Source organism: Coregonus clupeaformis, chromosome 27, assembly GCF_020615455.1.
Source record: "Coregonus clupeaformis isolate EN_2021a chromosome 27, ASM2061545v1, whole genome shotgun sequence".
NCBI lineage: Eukaryota > Metazoa > Chordata > Actinopteri > Salmoniformes > Salmonidae > Coregonus > Coregonus clupeaformis.
Window position 1 is genome coordinate 33,968,597 of NC_059218.1, and position 19,975 is coordinate 33,988,571.

General features: G+C 45.4%; 1 protein-coding gene across 3 annotated transcripts in view; it reads left to right on the plus strand.

Moving 5' to 3' along the window:
* flrt1a (fibronectin leucine rich transmembrane protein 1a) overlaps window positions 1-19,965 on the plus strand; it is a 33,180-nt gene extending 13,215 nt beyond the window's left edge. For 2 of the 3 annotated variants that reach the window (XM_041851205.1, XM_041851203.1), the window contains exons 2-3: window positions 7,082-7,920; window positions 17,762-19,965. In XM_041851205.1, coding sequence (XP_041707139.1) covers window positions 17,864-19,963 — 2,100 coding nt within the window. In that variant the 5' untranslated portion in view covers window positions 7,082-7,920; window positions 17,762-17,863 and the 3' untranslated portion in view covers window positions 19,964-19,965. Of the gene's footprint in view, window positions 1-1,130; window positions 1,428-7,081; window positions 7,921-17,761 lie in introns of those variants that run through there. The other variant, XM_041851206.1, reaches the window with a different exon arrangement.
* The last annotated feature ends 10 nt before the right edge of the window (window positions 19,966-19,975 follow it).

The following is a 19,975-nucleotide window of genomic DNA, read 5'->3' on the forward strand; positions in this document are numbered from 1 at the left end:
GAGAGCAGTGAGGAGGGCGAGAGAGAGCAGTGATGAGGTAGAGAGAGAGCAGTGAGGAGTGAGGAGGTAGAGAGTGAGGAGGTAGAGAGAGAGCAGTGAGGAGGGCGAGAGAGAGCAGTGAGGAGGTAGAGAGAGAGCAGTGAGGAGGTAGAGAGAGAGCAGTGAGGAGGGCGAGAGAGAGCAGTGAGGAGGTAGAGAGAGAGCAGTGAGGAGGGCGAGAGAGAGCAGTGAGGAGGGCGAGAGAGAGCAGTGAGGAGGTAGAGAGAGAGCAGTGAGGAGGGCGAGAGAGAGCAGTGAGGAGGTAGAGAGAGAGCAGTGGGGAGGAGAGAGAGCAGTGAGGAGGGAGAGAGAGCAGTGAGGAGGTAGAGAGAGAGCAGTGAGGAGGGCGAGAGAGAGCAGTGAGGAGGTAGAGAGAGAGCAGTGAGGAGGGCGAGAGAGAGCAGTGAGGAGGTAGAGAGAGAGCAGTGAGGAGTGAGGAGGTAGAGAGAGAGCAGTGAGGAGGGCGAGAGAGAGCAGTGAGGAGGTAGAGAGAGAGCAGTGAGGAGGGCGAGAGAGAGCAGTGAGGAGGTAGAGAGAGAGCAGTGAGGAGGTAGAGAGAGAGCAGTGAGGAGGGCGAGAGAGAGCAGTGAGGAGGTAGAGAGAGAGCAGTGAGGAGGTAGAGAGAGAGCAGTGAGGAGGTAGAGAGAGAGCAGTGAGGCGGTAGAGAGAGCAGTGAGGAGGTAGAGAGAGAGCAGTGAGGAGGTAGAGAGAGAGCAGCGAGGAGGTAGAGAGAGAGCAGCGAGGAGGTAGAGAGAGAGCAGTGAGGAGGGCGAGAGAGAGCAGTGAGGAGGTAGAGAGAGAGCAGTGAGGAGGTAGAGAGAGAGCAGTGAGGAGGTAGAGAGAGAGCAGTGAGGAGGGCGAGAGAGAGCAGTGAGGAGGTAGAGAGAGAGCAGTGAGGAGGTAGAGAGAGCAGTGAGGAGGTAGAGAGAGAGCAGTGAGGAGGTAGAGAGAGAGCAGCGAGGAGGTAGAGAGAGAGCAGCGAGGAGGGCGAGAGAGAGCAGTGAGGAGGTAGAGAGAGAGCAGTGAGGAGGTAGAGAGAGAGCAGTGAGGAGGTAGAGAGAGAGCAGTGAGGAGGGCGAGAGAGAGCAGTGAGGAGGTAGAGAGAGAGCAGTGAGGTGTCCAGCACTTAAATTGCCTGTTTATTTCCAGTCATCGCATCAATTACACTGTGTGTTTGTGTGTGCGTGTGTGTGTGTTGAAGGGGGTGCCAGTGTGTGGCAACCCTGAGATCGGCAGCAGAATCTCTCCTCTCGGGGAAGAAGGGGCGTGTCTGTGCTGTGCGACAGGCTGCAGTGATTAGTAGAGCTCAGCGGACAGCATTTATCCAACTCAGCCAACAATCTTTGCCTGCAACTCTCCAATTTGTCTACCGCTACACATCATATAGGGTTTGTGCACTTTTCAGTCGTGTATTCTTATATGTTTACATGTATGACTGGTAATGTTATTTTTAGCTACATATATGTTTATGTAAGAGCATGTTGATAATTCATTGTTGCTACTATAGTATTATTACAGTGTTACTACACAGGTATAAGAGCAACTCAATGCAAAGGGAATGGTGGATCTTCTGACTTATATCCTGTGACAGGAGGAGATGACAGGAGCTGAACCCATCATCTGAGGAGGAAAGTGCATTAGGGATTCTTAATTAATACTATTTAATTACTTTGCTGAGTGCAATCATTCAGCACATTGGCAAGTGACACCATTTGAGTGATGATGCCTGTTATTAGTGGGTGAAAAAACAGCTTATATATATATATAGTCATTATGTCATTTAGCAGACGCTCTTATCCAGAGCGACTTACAGGAGCAATTAGGGTTAAGTGCCTTGCTCAAGGACACGTCGACAGATTTTTCACCTAGTCGGCTCGGGGATTATAACCAGCGACCTTTCGGTTACTGGCACAACGCTCTTAACCACTAAGCTACCTGCTACCTGCTTATATGTTAAAGGACCAGTGCAGTCAAAAATGATTTTCCTGTGTTTTAGATATATTTACACACTATGAGGTTGGAATAATGATGATAATTCCCTTTTAGTGTAAGAGCTGTTTCAGCCTGTTTTGGTGGCATGGATTTTTGGCCGAGCTGGTGACATCACCAGGCGGTAAATGAGTTAAAAGACCAATAAAGAGAGTTCCAAATCTCTCTGCCAATAACAGCTAGTTTTCACTTTTCCCCTCCCCACTCAGACCACTCCCAGACAGTCCTAGCAAAATTCTTGCTTGAGAAATGTATTTTGCAAAGAAGCTATTTTTGTTTCTTTTTTTTACCATTTTAATTTAAAACAATCACAGTAAGGTACTTAATTGATACCCAGAAATGATTTGATATTGAGATAAAAATGTCTGCATTGGACCTTTTTAAAGTATATTGTGTTTTTTTCCCAAGAGGGTTTGACAGCATTGTGTTTGAAACCTGTCTTGAAAACGTCAAAACAAGCAGTGCTTTTAATCAACTAGTGAATAGCTAATCATAGACTGAGATAGCCTTTAGAAACAGCTCAGTCCTGTAAAATAGAGGAAACATGCTCATTAGATTAGACTAACATGTCCTTGCTTATTGATCACATGTTGGAGCAAAGCAATCACACCCTTTAATAGGGGGATGGTCTCTTCAACCACATCTTACTGGTTGGCTTACCTTTGTGTCACAGGAGGTTAGTGGCACCTTAATTGGGGAGGATGGGCTCGTGGTAATGGCTGGAGCGGAATCGGTGGAATGGTATCAAATACATCAAACACATGGTTTCCAGGTGTTTGATGCCATTCCATTTGCTCCGTTCCAGCCATTATTAGGAGCCGTCCTCCCCTCACCAGCTTCCACTGCTCTGTGTGTACAGTATATTAGCGTGTGGGACATGTTTATTGACCTGTCTTCGTCCCCCAGGGATGCACACACAGCTCTTTTATGACCAGTGAAATGATTCCATCATCTGATAATGAACCTGAGGCTGTTAATTAGAGCTCCATCACAAGGATGAACGTTTAACCAGCTCTCCCTCTATCACCCCCTCTGTTTCTCTCCTCCTCTATCCATCTCTCCATTCTCATTTCCTCCGTCATATCCTGTAAAACATGGCCTGTCTTTCCTTCTTGACCCTCAAAACCCACACCCTCATCATTCTCTGTCCCTCTATTTTCACTCCCTCTGTTTTGTTCTCTCTTTCTCCTCCCTCTATTCTCCCTCCTCTCTTTACCTGAGTCACACTGGCTATCCCACTTGGCTCAGTTCGCACCGAAATGTGTGTTTCCGATAAAGACTGCTCTCCTGCCGCTATCTCATCTATTAATATTTATCCCGCCTCTTTCGTTCTTCACATCTCCACCCGCAACCGCTCTCTCCCCCCCCCCTCTCTTCTCTCCTATGCCTGAATTAGGCACGTCAAAGCTCATCCAGTTGAGCATTTATAGAGAGGCGACTGATCTGAGAGGGGAATAGAGGAAGGAACTGTCTGAAGGGCTCAAAATGGTACCGGCACAAAAGGGGGCATGAAACAAAAAGGGCAGAGTGTAGACAGAGCAGACAGGGGATGGAAGGAGAATTTTATGGAGAGAAATCCACAGATGAGGAGAAACGGAGTCAGCGATAATGATTCTGAATGAGTTTAGAGAGAGGCGGAGAGAGACAGAGAGAATGAGAGAGGGTAAAATGAGCATCACGTATACTGCATATGGGTCTCTTAATTAACTGTGCTAAAATCTTTCTTATTAGGACTGATGCTCCACTCAGCTGTACATCCTGCCCAGCCTCAGAGACACAAAGTAAAGGGGCGAGACAGGGAATCACAAGGAGTGTAAATGTTGTCTTTATTAGGAAAGAAGAAAAGTCTGAGGCCATCTTTTAATGTCAGTTAATCTAATTTAATTTATCGCTTTGCTCTGTATTTATCTTTTTTTTTTTATCCCCCACTCCACTTCTCTCTCTCTCTCTCCCTCTCCCTCTCCCTCTCCTCTCCCTCTCCCTCTCCCTCTCCCTCTCCCTCTCTCTCTCTCTCTCTCTCTCTCTCTCTCTCTCTCTCTCTCTCTCTCTCTCTCTCTCTCTCTCTCTTACGCCACTGCCAGTGAATAGATGTTATGTGTAACACAGTGTTAAAAGTCCAGTCACATCGCAGCATGTCTGTGTGTGAGAGTATTGTCTGTGTGTCCAATCATTTCAGGTTACTGCGCCTCCTCTGTCTCCAGTCACTGATTAATATTAAATCAGAGTGACTAATAAATGGACGCACACTGTATTGTATTCTCAATTCATGTACTCGACACATAAAGGATTTTACTCTTCTGTAATACCCCTTGGGAATAATATAGGCACGATGGAGAGGATGCTTCAATTAAGCAATAAGGCCCAAGGGGGTGTGGTATATAGCCAATATACCACGGCTAAGGGCTGTTCTTGAGCACAACGCAACGCGGAGTGCCTGGATACAACCCTTAGTCGTTGTATATTGTCCATATACCACAAACCCCCGAGGTGCCTTATTGCTATTATAAACTGGCTACCAACGTAATTAGAACAGTAAAAATACATGTTTTGTCATACCCATATACCACGGCTGTCAGCCAATCAGCATTCAGCGCTCGAACCACCCAGTTTATAATGGAATTGTAAGAATAGAATAAGCTATTAAACACTGAGTAATAAAACCGGCACATCTTCACATTTTACTGCTGACTACTAACTGTGTCTGGGTGGCTGTTCTGCTTACAGTACCCACACATCATACGCACAATTAATATGCAGACTGACTTCAAGCCATATATAGAGTTGGACCAATGCAGTTTCTGTCTGAACGTTCCGAGACAGCCCCTTTCTCCTCCATAGCTGCTGCTAAGTGATAATTGACACTTCTGCGTTGTGCTGTTTATTTCTGATAGTTTTCTAAACCTATGATGATGTCCAGTGAAAGCAGATATGCAATTTGTTGACACCACAACACAGTACAAACTTGGATACATATTCTCCCGAATGCTAATCAATGAATAATCTGTTAAATTCACTGCTCTGTTTTGCTTGTTTACAGCGGGTCCTTTCCAATGATTTATATATACACTAGATGACTGATAGGCGGCGCTGTGTTTAAGCCACCTTGCCTCCATTTTGGCACAACCCCACCATTGTAAAACATATTTTGGAAGCTATAGAAATGCATTTATTAATGTCTACATTTGTTTTTTTGCCACATTTATTATATTAGTATAAAAAAATATATATATATTCACTAACTGTAAGTCGCTCTGGATAAGAGCGTCTGCTAAATGACGTAAATGTAATTACAGACACCTTAATGCATACTAAAATAAAAATATATATAAAAACATTTTCCTTGAAGTATAATTTTTTGAGATTACTAATGTTACTGTCCCCACTACAACTTGTAACATGTAATTTTGTCCTTGAAACATTTAATTGAAATACTGTAGAATTCCATTCATTCCTATTGAGGACTGCTCCTTCTGGGGAGTACCAATATGGCCGATCGGTGGCTTTAAAGTCTCAATGGCCAATAAATAGCAACAGCAATCCAGGGTTTATATACGTCATTGGTCCTTTCATAGGGAATTGTCAGAGGTGCTTTCGTATAGTTACATCACAAAAATATAGAGAATAAAGGCGCTAACATGGCAGCCGTTCTAAAACCTAGCTGAACTCTCTACACTCTTAGAAAAAAGAGTTCCAAAAAGGTTCTTCGGCTTTCCCCAGAGGAGAACCCTTTTTGGTTCCAGGTAGAACCCTTTTGAGTTCCATGTAGAACCCCCTGTGGAAAGGGTTCTACATGGAACCCAAAAGGGTTCTACATGGAACCCAAAAGGGTTCTACATGGAACCAAAAAGGGTTCTTCAAAGGGTTCTCCTGTGGGGACAGCCCATGTATCCTTTTAGGTTCTAGATAGCACCTTTTTTTCAAAGTGTGTATACATACAGTATATGACTCTGGACTGACTAATTCAGATGATCACAACATTATCACATATACTGTACACAAAATGCAGAAGACCCACATATATGTGAGCATACACAGCATCTCCATCCACATTTAGAGTACATATACTCAACAAATACCAAAGCAATCATCCACAAAATCACATTGATAAAACCTTTACATACACACAAGGCCGTACGTGTTAAGGATTGTGTTTGAGCAGCGTTAGGTTCTCCTCAGGATTGACCAGTGTCTCTTCCCTGTCCCTGGTTGACTTCAGTCTCCAATTAAGTGAACCGTTGCTCAGGCTGACAGTAATTCCTGCCTCCAACTTATTCTCCAATGAGTTCATGACCCCCCCCTCTTCCCTGTCATCTCCCTTTGCCGCTCCCTCTGTCACTCTCTCTCTCTCTCCCTCTCTCACTCCACCTCCATCTCCCCTCCATCCCGCACTAAATGATCAATTGAGAGGCAGAGATGAGGTGGTGGTGTGAGCAGAATAGTTAAACTGCTAGAGCGAGGATCACACACACTCTTGAGCCGTGCACATAGACACACACACACACACGGCACACATACTCACATACACACACCCTCACAGCTATATACCCTACATAAATGCAGTTTTATTCACACACAGATTTCACACACCCGTATATGTGAATGTTGTTCAAGTCTCTCTCATACTTCCCACTACTTAGGAAGGGTGTTATCACAGGTGTTTCTCACACATCATTGCAGTCCAATGTGAGACATGGGTCTGCGTTCTGAATACATTTCAATGTTAATTCTCCAATGTGCTCATTGTTTCCTGCCGGACATGACCCATTACCCATAGGTGCGTTGGCTAAATGCTGTTCACCGTATTAAAAGGTGCGAAAAGGGCATTTACGTCTGCTAAATCCCTGAAGCATAAAGGACCAAACCTATGTGACAAGATTTAGATTATTCTTGCATCCCGGCTGTTTCTGCTCTCACATCAATGCCTATGTAGAGCTTTGAGATAAGACTGTAATGAAAAGTGCTATATAAATTAAATGTATTATAATTGTATATTATTATTGTACTGTATTATTAGTACAGCACCCACACATGCTTGTGTCTGTTTTCTTCACAGACTGTCAGAGACTGAAGCTACCGCGGAGTACCAAACCACAGGTGTGCCTGGAGAGAGATTTCAGCCACTCTGATCAACACAGAGACGGAGCTGTCTCTACTGACATCAGAACAGGACGACCTAAAATAACCTTTCAAAAGTTTCAAGAACGCTACCCTCAAACAAGCAAGGCTGGAACCGGCATGAAGATATCAAGTCTTTGAAGTGGACTGAGTATCATGTCTTATGATTGGCCTCAGTTTGTTTTTTGAATATCAAGCCTAATGGTTGACATGGCCAGGGTTTAATGCTCCCAATGCTGTTAATTCAAGAACACTTTTCTGTCTTCGTAGAAGATTAAAGTACTTTTTGGTGAAGGAACTGAGGTATAGAATGGGGCAACGGGATCTTACCTGAGGCTAAATCCCTGATATAGCAACCCACTTCTTATCTTTTTAGATCAGTCAAAAATATCCAGTCTCCTAAATATATTCCAGCCCGTTCCGCCCAGCTTTGAGAGGGAAATGGATAAGATGATGTGGACTCAGCTGAGAATGTGGAGTCTCAGCTCCGATCTAGATATGGCTTTGAGATCAGACATTCCGGGAATCGACGCAAAGGCTCTACTGGGATAGAGCGCACCCTGGTACTCACACAGCCAGCAGCATTTTCTCAGTGATTTTTTTTCATGGGAGAATACAAGCCCACACCAAGGCCTAAGGCAAGTGTACAGTAGGGCTGCCTGCGAGCGTGGTAGTCTAAATCCTGGAGGTGGACTGTATCGTTTCATCCACTGCACCAGGACCCACACGCTCCAGAGGAGACAGACTCACAGCTCCAGCTTGGACAAGACAAGGAGAGTGAGAAAGATGTGTTTATATCACTACCCCAAATCTGTATCATTTACAACACAAGGGGTGTTTTTATTCACATTTATATAGAAAATCATCCTGTAGTCGGCTAACAGAAGGATGAATTGTGTTGTGATTTCCTTATTGGTGCGATAAGAATGAGTATACAGGACTGGAAGAGATGCTGAAGGTTATTATCCAGCATTTGTTTACTGGGAGGGTTTGTCATAGGGAGGGTTTCCATGTTCTTTCTCTTTTAGGTTTTCATCAGCTGAAGGAGAAAGGGATCGTGTAAGAAGGGATTAAAGAATCACTGCTGTAGGAGAGAGAGAGAGAGAGAGAGAGAGAGGAGCGAGTAGTGCACTGCTCACAGACCAAAAGATGCAGAGTGAGGAAGAGAGACAGATGACATGGAAGAATCAAAGGAAGAGGAGGAGGGGGAGATGAAGGAGAGACTTACTCAGAAGACTAAGAGAGAAGGAAAGATTATAAATGTTTTGAAATAAATAAATACATGTAAGTGTAGGGAGAGAAAGCGGAGTGAATAGCAAGCCTAGGGGAAAGGGAAGAGAGAGAGGTTGTGAAACCAGGGAAGCAACAGAGGGAGTGTGTGTGTGTGAGAGAGAGAGAGAGAGAGAAGAAGGGAGAGTGTGACTCAAATCAGCTGCCTCATTGTTCACGCAGGACAAGTGCAGTAGAGGAGAGGAGAGTGTGACAAGGAGGCAGAGGGAGGGAGGGAGAGAGCGAGAGAGGAAGGCAGAGGGAGAGAGAGAGGAAGGCAGAGGGAGAGAGAGAGGAAGGCAGAGGGAGGGAGAGAGAGAGACAGGAAGGCAGAGGGAGGGAGAGAGAGGATGGCAGAGGGAGGGAGGGAGAGAGGAAGGCAGCGGGAGGGAGGGAGAGAGGAAGGCAGCGGGAGGGAGAGAGAGAGGAAGGCAGAGAGAGAGACAGGAAGGCAGAGGGAGGGAGAGAGAGAGGAAGAAAGAGAGGAAGGCAGGCAGAGGGATTGGGGGGGAGAGAGAGGAAGGCAGAGGGAGGGAGGGAGAGAGACAGGAAGGCAGAGAGAGAGAGAGAGAGAGAGAGGAAGGCAGAGGGAGAGAGAGAGAGAGGAAGGCAGAGAGAGGGAGAGGAAGGCAGAGGGAGGGAGAGGGAGAGGAAGGCAGAGGGAGGGAGAGAGAGACAGGAAGGAAAAAAATATACACAAAGCTAACTCATCATATTGCACACTAGAATATTGGCCTGAATACAAATTCAGTGCTTCCCACACATGCATAAACAAAGGCAAATATAAACGTACAGTGGGGAAAAAAAGTATTTAGTCAGCCACCAATTGTGCAAGTTCTCCCACTTAAAAAGATGAGAGAGGCCTGTAGTTTTCATCATAGGTACACATCAACTATGACAGACAAATTGAGGAAAAAAAATCCAGAAAATCACATTGTAGGATTTTTAATGAATTTATTTGCAAATTATGGTGGAAAATAAGTATTTGGTCACCTACAAACAAGCAAGATTTCTGGCTCTCACAGACCTGTAACTTCTTCTTTAAGAGGCTCCTCTGTCCTCCACTCGTTACCTGTATTAATGGCACCTGTTTGAACTTGTTATCAGTATAAAAGACACCTGTCCACAACCTCAAACAGTCACACTCCAATCTCCACTATGGCCAAGACCAAAGAGCTGTCAAAGGACACCAGAAACAAAATTGTAGACCTGCACCAGGCTGGGAAGACTGAATCTGCAATAGGTAAGCAGCTTGGTTTGAAGAAATCAACTGTTGGAGCAATTATTAGGAAATGGAAGACATACAAGACCACTGATAATCTCCCTCGATCTGGGGCTCCACGCAAGATCTCACCCCAGGGGGTCAAAATGATCACAAGAACGGTGAGCAAAAATCCCAGAACCACACGGGGGGACCTAGTGAATGACCTGCAGAGAGCTGGGACCAAAGTAACAGGGAGCCTACCATCAGTAACACACTACGCCGCCAGGGACTCAAATCCTGCAGCGCCAGACGTGTCCCCCTGCTTAAGCCAGTACATGTCCAGGCCCGTCTGAAGTTTGCTAGAGTGCATTTGGATGATCCAGAAGAGGATTGGGAGAATGTCATATGGTCAGATGAAACCAAAATAGAACTTTTTGGTAAAAACTCAACTCGTCGTGTTTGGAGGACAAAGAATGCTGAGTTGCATCCAAAGAACACCATACCTACTGTGAAGCATGGGGGTGGAAACATCATGCTTTGGGGCTGTTTTTCTGCAAAGGGACCAGGACGACTGATCCGTGTAAAGGAAAGAATGAATGGGGCACCATGTATCGTGAGATTTTGAGTGAAAACCTCCTTCCATCAGCAAGGGCATTGAAGATGAAACGTGGCTGGGTCTTTCAGCATGACAATGATCCCAAACACACCGCCCAGGCAACAAAGGAGTGGCTTCGTAAGAAGCATTTCAAGGTCCTGGAGTGGCCTAGCCAGTCTCCAGATCTCAACCCCATAGAAAATCTTTGGAGGGAGTTGAAAGTCTGTGTTGCCCAGCGACAGCCCCAAAACATCACTGCTCTAGAGGAGATCTGCATGGAGGAATGGGCCAAAATACCAGCAACAGTGTGTGAAAACCTTGTGAAGACTTACAGAAAACGTTTGACCTGTGTCATTGCCAACAAAGGGTATATAACAAAGTATTGAGAAACTTTTGTTATTGACCAAATACTTATTTTCCACCATAATTTGCAAATAAATTCATTAAAAATCCTACAATGTGATTTTCTGGATTTTGTTTTCTCATTTAGTCTGTCATAGTTGACGTGTACCTATGATGAAAATTACAGGCCTCTCTCATCTTTTTAAGTGGGAGAACATGCACAATTGGTGGCTGACTAAATACTTTTTTCCCCCACTGTACATGCAGGTGGAGACACATACACAGAGGTCATTTCCTGTGCTATTTGTATTTATTTGTTTGTTTATTTGGATCCCCATTAGCTTTTGCAGAAGCAGCAGCTACTCTTCCTGGGGTCCACAAAAAACACAAAACATGACAAGTAACAAACCACTGATACACTGATAGAGAAGGACAGTCACACAAATGTAAAATACAACAATATACAAACAATAACAACAACAAAAAGAAAAAGAAAAGCCTATTGTATATCTAAACTGTGATACCGGCCAGGGTATGTGACGATGTGCACATAATGCCAACAGAGAGAGGAGGAGGGAGGGAGGGGAGCAGGGGAAGTGGGAGGCTTATGGTCTCAACAGATGATACAGGCTGGCTCTGCCTCGCCTCTGCATGTCCATTTCAACTTCACTCCCAACCACCACCATGCTCTAACTGAGAAGCAGGATCAGAGTGACGGCAGCAAAAAACTATTCCAAGTACACCAATCCAGGTCAAATATATATGCTGCCACATCCAACCATTACCCAGTGCTAGCAACAACAAAAAAAACCTTGTCCTCAATTCTAAATTGTGGATTTGTATTTATTCATGTGTATTCTCTGCTTTTAATTTCTACTTTAGTTAAACTGAATGTGTTGTAGGGGCCAACTCAACTTATAAAAATTTTACTCCCGGATTTCCTGAACCATTTTGATGTAAATCAACACAGCTAGTTATAGTGTAAATGGAAGTGAGTGAGATGGAAAGAGTGCTATAGAGATGGCGTGACAAAGAAAGTGAACTTGAGTGTTTTAAATCTAGAGTCTTTCCTGTAATTGCCAAATAACATAACTGTATAAAAAAAGGTTAATGCATGGATATTGAGTTTTCTAAAAAACCATGTGTGTGCAGAATTGCCTTGCAAGCTAGTGGATTCCATAGCAGGCTGTGTGAATCCACTACAGTACCGATAGACTGGCTGGGAAATGGAATAACAGGGAGAGTGAACTGCCAACATGGCAAAGCTTCCATGATGTAGCCCCTCTTTCTTTTCAGATCTAATCTGACAGCCAACCTGGAGATATGACAGCCAGGAATTCACTGAAATCATCAGACCCAGAAATCACACGCACCATTTTCACATTCATATATTCCTATTTTATATAATCTGATGTATTTGGTAATCGTCTCTGCTCATGTGGCAGAGTGGCCCTCCACTCCATGCGGCAGCATTTTGCTGCAGGGGGCCACGACTCCTCTGTTAATGTTTAGAGGATTTACTTTTAATCTGGGATTCCTGGGGAAGAGACATGGAGCCAAATGAATTCATAGGGCAGCAGCAGCGACAGTAGCAGCAGCAGAGTGGGTAGGAAAATGGACAAGCGACAAGACGGATGCTGTCTCAAATCCCAGGTGGAACATGTCATAGTGCTCATATCAAGGCACTTAACCTCAATGGCTCATGGGTAACATTCTAATTTAACATTCACGGCTGTTACTGAAACGTTCACAGAAATCATGTATAGATGTTGCTGGGAGATTTGAGTTAAAGTTTAAATTATGATGCGTGCATCTCATTTTAGGATACGGCCCTAAGGGAGTATTCAGATTAAATGTACGATATGGTAACAGTACTTTTTGTACATTACTTTACTTTGATTAAAGCATCTGCTCTGAATTTATAGATTGAGTGGATTAGGTAAAATGTTAATGTTATTATTTATAAATTGATGTGCATTGATTATCTTTCAAGCCATTAATAATTAGTTTAAATGTATTCAATACAATCATGTGTTTTGTAGCATCAGGTTGGTTTGTAGCCTACTGGACATTTTGAAGGCAGCTGATTCAGATTTAGTAGCAGTAACATCAGTTCAGAGCTAATGACTCTGAAGAGGCCTAGGGTCTGTTCCAGACAAGCAATGAAGCTCACTGATTGCAATGCTGACTCAAGCAGAATGGACGGCTTCTAATAGTTTCTCTCTCACAGAAACGACTATATACAGTACTGCCAAAGACAAGGTATTTAAACTATTAAAAGCCTTGCAGAATGGTGAATACGTCCTACAGTGTATTCGGAAAGTATTCAGACCCCTTGACTTTTTCCACATGTTGTTATGTTACAGCCTTATTCTAAAATGGATTAAATAAATAAAAATCCTCATCAATCTACACACAATACCCGATAATGACAAAGTGAAAACAGGTTGTTTGAAATGTTTGCTAATTTATAAAAACTAAAAAAACAGAAATACCTGATTTACATAAGTATTCAGACCCTTTGCTATGAGACTTGAAATTGAGCTCAGGTGCATCCTGTTTCCATTGATCATCCTTGATGTTTCTACAACTTGATTGGAGTCCACCTGTGGTAAATTCAATTGATTGGACATGATTTGGAAAGGCACACACCTGTCTATATAAGGTCCCGCAGTTGACAGTGCATGTCAGAGCAAAAACCAAGCCATGAGGTTGAAGTAATTGTCGATAGAGCTCCGAGACAGGATTGTGTCGAGGCACAGATCTGGGGAAGGGAAGCGTTGAAGGTCCCCAAGAACACAGTGGCCTCCATCATTCTTAAATGGAAGAAGTTTGGAACCACCAATACTTTTCCTATAGCTGGCCGCCTTGCCAAACTAAGCAATCAGGGGAGAAGGGCCTTGGTCAGGGAGGTGACCAAGAACACGATGGTCACTCTGACAGAGCTCTAGAGTTCCCCTGTGGAGATGGGAGAACGTTCCATAAGGACAACCATCTCTGCAGCACTCCACCAATCAGGCCTTTATGGTAGAGTGGCCAGACGGAAGCCACTCCTCAGTAAAAGGCACATGACATTCCGCTTGGAGTTTGCCAAAAGGCACCTAAAGGACTCTCAGACCATGAGAAACAAGATTCTCTGGTCTGATGAAACCAAGATTGAACTCTTTGGCCTGAATGCCAAGCGTCACGTTTGGAGGAAACCTGGCACCATCCCTACGGTGAAGCATGGTGGTGGCAGCATCATTCTGTGGGGATGTTTTTCAGCGGCAGGGACTGGGAGACTAGTCAGGATCGAGGGAAAGATGAACGGAGCAAAGTACAGAGAGATCCTTGATGAAAGCCTGCTCCAGAGCGCTCAGGACCTCAGACTGGTAGCGAAGGTTCACCTTCCAACAGGACAACGACCCTAAGCACACAGCCAAGACAACGCAGGAGTGGCTTCGGGACAAGTCTCTGAATGTCCTTGAGTGGCCCAGCCAGAGCCCGCACTTGAACCCAATCGAACATCTCTGGAGAGACCGGAAAATAGCTGTACAGCGACACTCCCCATCCAACCTGACAGAGCTTGAGAGGATCTGCAGAGAAGAATGGGAGAAACTCCCCAAATACAGGTGCGCCAAGGTTGTAGCGTCATACCCAAGAAGACTCAAGGCTGTAATCGCTGCCAAAGGTGCTTCAACAAAGTACTGAGTAAAGGGTCTGAATACTTATGTAAATGTGATATTTCAGTTATTTATTTGTAAACATTTCTAAAAACCTGTTTTTGCTTTGTCATTATGGGGTATTGTGTGTAGATTGTAAAAAAAATAATTCCTCATCAATTAATTTTAGAAGAAGGCTGTAACCTAACAAAATGTGAAAAAGTCAAGGGGTCTGAATAATTTCCGAATGCACTGTATACTGAGATACATACAAATAATAGTATACGGAAATTACATTTTGGATAGTACAACAATGATTGAGTATAGCCACATTGTAGCACACTAACAGTAAATGGGTCATGTTTTTTTTGGCATATATATTTTTTCCAGCCTCTTCCTCCACTATTTTTATCTTTCATTTATTCATCCTTTGATCCCTTCATTTATCCCCTTCATCACCATGGCCATCTCTTGTTTGCGTCACTCCTTCCCCAGCACCAATCTCTAAATTTTAAATGACATTCATGGACATGGGCATGTAAGATAAGCTTCGTGCCAGTATTATCTCTACCCTGGCATCAATAGAGTGGATTTCCCAGCATCCTCTTTGGTAATCATTCACAGATTTTCCTCTTTTATCATAAACGTGGATGTGAGTGCTGCCAGATAGGGTTTCTGTTGTGGACTTCATGGTGAAGATAGCAACAGTCAATGCACTCATTTTAGAACTGCTCTCTCTCTCTCTGTGGCTGTCTCTCTCTGTGGCTCTCTCTCGCTCTTTCTCTCTCTCTCCCCATCCATCCATCCCTCTCTCCTCCTCGCTCTCTCTCTCCCCATCCTCGCCTCTCTCATTCTCTATCTCTCTATGTAAATTGATCCAGTCCTTGGTTGTCCTCTCCCTCTTCCTCCAGTTCCAGTATTGGAAAGTGTAGGGCTGTTTTGTGTACTATACCCTCCCTGCCTTAGGCGACTGTCTGTCTGGCCAGACCATTGACACACCAACCTCCTCCCCTTCCTCATCCCCCTCTCCATCCCCTCCACACAGCCCCACATTGCCTTACGTCTCCCGAATACAGATGACTGACTTTGACTGCAGCAATTTGTGGGGACACACGTGTCCTGTACAGCCTGGCTCACGCACACGTCTATATACTTCTGTCACTGTACTCCGCCACACAGCTTGTACGTCTACAATTACATCCACACGCACGCACACACTCTTACACCCTCAATGCATCTGTACCACAGATGTACAGTACCCCTTGACTTTTTTCACATTTGTTGTGTTACAGCCTGAATTTAAAATTGACTAAATTGAGATTTTGTGTCACTGGCCTACACATAGTACCCCATAATGTCAGTGGAATTTATAAAAAATTAAAAGCTGAAATGTCTTCAGTCAATAAGTATTCAACCCGTTTGTTATGGCAAGCCTAAATAAGTTCAGGAGTAAAAATGTGCTTAACAAGTCACATAATAAGTTGCATGGACTCACTGTGTGCAATAATAGTGTTTAACATGATTTTTAAATGACTACCTCATCTCTGTACCCCACACATACAGTGCAATTATCAGTAAAGTCCCTCATTCGAGCAGTGAATTTCAAACACAGATTCAACCACAAAGACCAGGGAAGTTTTCCAATGCCTCCCAAAGAAGGGCACCTATGGGTAGATGGGTAAAAAAAATAAAAATACATTGAATATCCCTTTAAGCATGGTGAAGTTATTAATTACACTTTGGATGGTGTATCAATACACACAGTCACTACAAAGATACAGGCATCCTTCCTAACTCAGTTGCCGGACAGGAAGGAAACCACTCAAGGATTTCACCATGAGTCCAATGGTGACTTTGAAACAGTTATAGAGTTTAATGGCTGTGATAGGAGAAAACTGAGGATGGATCTACAACATTGTAGTTACTCCATAATACTAACCTAAATGACAGAGTGAAAAGAAGGAAGCCTGTACAGAATAAAGATATTCCAAAACATGCATCCTGTTTGCAATAAGGCACTAAAGTAAAACTGCAAAATAATTGCCAAAGAAATTAACTTTATGTCCTGAATACAAAGCGTTATGTTTGGGGCAAATCCAGCACGTCACTGAGTACCACTCTTCATATTTTCAATCATGGTGGTGGCTGCATCATGTTATGGGTATGCTTTTCATCAGCAAGGAATAGATACAAAATAGAGCTAAGCACAGGCAAAATCCTAGAGGAAAACCTGGTTCAGTCTGCTTTCCAACAGACACTGGGAGACAAATTCACCTTTCAGCAGGACATTACCTAAAACACAAGGCCAAATCTACCCTGGAGTTGCTTACCAAGAAGACAGTGAATGTTCCTGAGTGGCCTAGTTACAGTTTTGACTTAAATTGGCTTGAAAATCTATGGCAAGACTTGAAAATGGCTGTCTAGCAATGATCAACAACCAACTTGACAGAGCTTGAATAATTTTTTAAAGGATAATGTGCAAATATTGTACAATCCAGGTGTGCAAAGCTCTTAGTCTTACTCATTAAGAATCACAGCTGTAATCGCTGCCAAAGGTGATACTAACATGTATTGACTCAGTGGTGTGAATACTTATGTAAATGATATATTTCTGCCAAATGAGTAACCATGGGAGGGAGAAACTAATGTAACTGTAGAACGTGTTGAAGATTGTTTATCTATGTGCCGTTCTTTCTAACACCTGTTTAATCCACACAATCACAACTTCATATGTTCCTCTAATCCCTCCCGCTCTCTCCGCCACATCAATATCACCTCTCCTTCTAGCTTGCCTTTGAAGGGACTGACCCAAATACTCCACTCTGTTTGACAGACTTCTTTGCACAGCTGCTCAGACTCAAAAACACACTCTGCCACACACACACACATACAATACTCTCACGCATATACACACATACGCACATATGCACACTCATAGCTTAGTTTATGAATATTCCGAAATGGAATAGTTAATGCAATAACAGTGGGATGTACTGTATACATAATCTGCTTAGTCTCTGGGATAATTTAAACAAATAATCTATTATGCTGTTATAGGGTCAGGAGATTTCACCAAACGTGGTCAGACCAGAAATATTAGGCTCTAGTTATTGGATTTAACCAGGCCCCGATTCTTTCAGTGGACAGACCACATGGTCTGGAAAAACTGTATTTTTGTGTAGTAATTTCCCTCTAGGAACACTGGTTGACAAATTTTTTTTGTTGATATTTTCAAGCAGGTTTGGCCACGGTTTATTTTACTGAAATTGATTTGAAGAAAAATCCTCTCCTTTCCTCTAACTCCTGCTGGAAGCAGATTACTGCCACTTCACCATGACAAGTGGATTGAAGTCAAGACATAGACCCTAAGAGGGATTAGTATACTGTGGTGGTCAATTTCCATGTGACCATGTATAATTTGTTGGATAGGGCTTAGGCATAATGAAATAAGGGTACATTGTCAAAGCTTGTTATATCCTGGCATTTCAGTGATTTGGGAATTTCAATTAAACCTTAGTGATCTGGTCACTTGAGCGGATTGTTAACTAAAACCTGTCTCCTTTTCAGTCTTTCTAGGGCTGAAGGCGCCGGCTTGTTTTGAGCTGATCCTTAGGATTTAAGGATCCAAGAAGTTGAGATCGAGAGGAAGGGAAGTTGATCATCAACACCATGGCGCCTGAGGGAGTGGTCGAGCTGCGTGATTGGCTGTTCCTGCTCATGCTCTGCCTGACTCTGTTGGCCGAGGTGCTGGAGGTTGCTGCAGCCACAGCCCAGGGGTACGACGAAGAGGGAGACCCAGTGTGCCCCTCTGTGTGCCGATGTGACGAGGACTTCATCTACTGCAACGACCGTGGCCTGAGCTCTATCCCCCCTCTTCCCCCCTCTGCCACTGTGCTCTACCTTCAGAACAACCACATAGACAACGCCGGGCTCCCCACCTCCCTGGAGCGTCAACTCACCGTCCGAGTGGTCTACTTGTATGATAACGAGCTGGATGACTTCCCCATGCACCTGCCTCCTTCCCTCCGGGAGCTGCACCTGCAGGACAACAACATCCGTATGCTTCCCCGTGCCACCCTGGCCCGCATGCCCCTACTGGAGAAACTGCACCTGGACGACAACTCTGTCTCCACCGTCAGCATCGAGGACCAGGCCTTCGTTGACAACCCGCGGCTGCGCCTGCTTTTCCTGTCACGTAACCACCTGTCCAGCATCCCTTCTGGGCTCCCGGCCTCTCTGGAGGAGCTGAGGCTGGACGACAACCGCATCTCCACCATCCCCACCCATGCCTTCCGTGGCCTCTCCTCCCTGCGACGCCTCGTTCTGGACGGGAACCTCCTGGCCAACCAGCGCATCGCAGACGATACCTTCTCCCGCCTCTCCAACCTGACGGAGCTTTCATTGGTGCGTAACTCCCTCCTGACCCCGCCACTCAACCTGCCCAGTACCCACCTGCAGCGTCTCTCCCTGCAGGACAACGCTCTGATCCACATGCCCCGTGGCTCCCTGGATGGCATGAGGAGGCTCCAGAGACTGGACCTGTCTGGCAACAACCTGACCACCCTGCCTCGGGGCCTGTTCAAAGACCTGGACAGCCTGGGACAGCTGCTGGTGCGGGGGAATCCCTGGCACTGTGGCTGTAACCTGCGCTGGCTACATGACTGGCTGCATGCTAGGAGTAGCTCCATCACGGTGAGGGGCCTCACCTGCCAGGGGCCTGACAAGGTTCGAGACATGGCCCTTAAGGACCTGACCAGTCAGATGGAGGAGTGTGAAGTCCCAGGCATAGTGGCTGCCGGGGCTGGGGTCGGGGCCATAGGCAGTGAAACCAGAGACAGAGTGGGTGGAGCAGAAGTAGGAGGGGTTGCTGCTAGCTCCACCACCCTCGCCCCTCCACAGGGCTCCCTCTTCACCCTGCGCTCCAAGCGGCCTGGCCTGGGGCTCCCAGACTCTGGTCTAGACTACACCCTGGGCAGCAGTGGAGTAGGTAAGAGCCTGGCCCTGAATGTCAAGGCCCTGGCCCCTGACAGCATCCGTGTCACCTGGAGCGTGGCCCAACCCACCTCCTCCTTTAGACTCAGTTGGCTGCGGCTGGGAACCAGCGCTGCCATGGGCTCCATCACAGAGACCCTGGTGAGAGGAGACCGCAGAGAGTACCTGCTCACCTCCCTGCAACCCCGCTCCAGCTACATCATCTGCATGGTGCCCCTGGCAGCCAGCTCTGGGGGTAAAGGAGCCAGGGCAGGTGGAGACACTGACTCAGATGAAGCTCCAGTGTGTGCTAAAGCTGAGACGTCAGACCCCAGTCAGCCAGACGCGGGCCAGGAGGACAACCAGGACCCTGAACACATGGCTACTCTGCCTCTGGCTGGGATCATTGGAGGAGCTACAGCCATCGTCTCTCTGGCCCTCATAGTCGCCGTCTTTTGCTGGTACAGGCATCGGGCCGGACGCCTGTCTTCTCGTGACCACTACAGCCGTGGCAGCTCCAGAAAGAACAAGCACTACGATGACTACATTGAGTCAGGCACAAAGAAGGACACCACCATCCTGGAGATCCGAAGCCCAGGGTTCCAGATGACACCCATGGCTACTCACCAGCCGCTGCAGCCCATGCCCCTCAGGGAGGATTACATCATCCACACTATATTCCCCTCCAATGGCACCGGCCTCTACAAAGGTGCCCACCAAGTGTCCAATGCAGGTTATGGCACCAACCGTGGCTATAGAGAAGGAGGGATCCCAGATATAGACTACTGTTACACGTGATAGTCTTGGCCA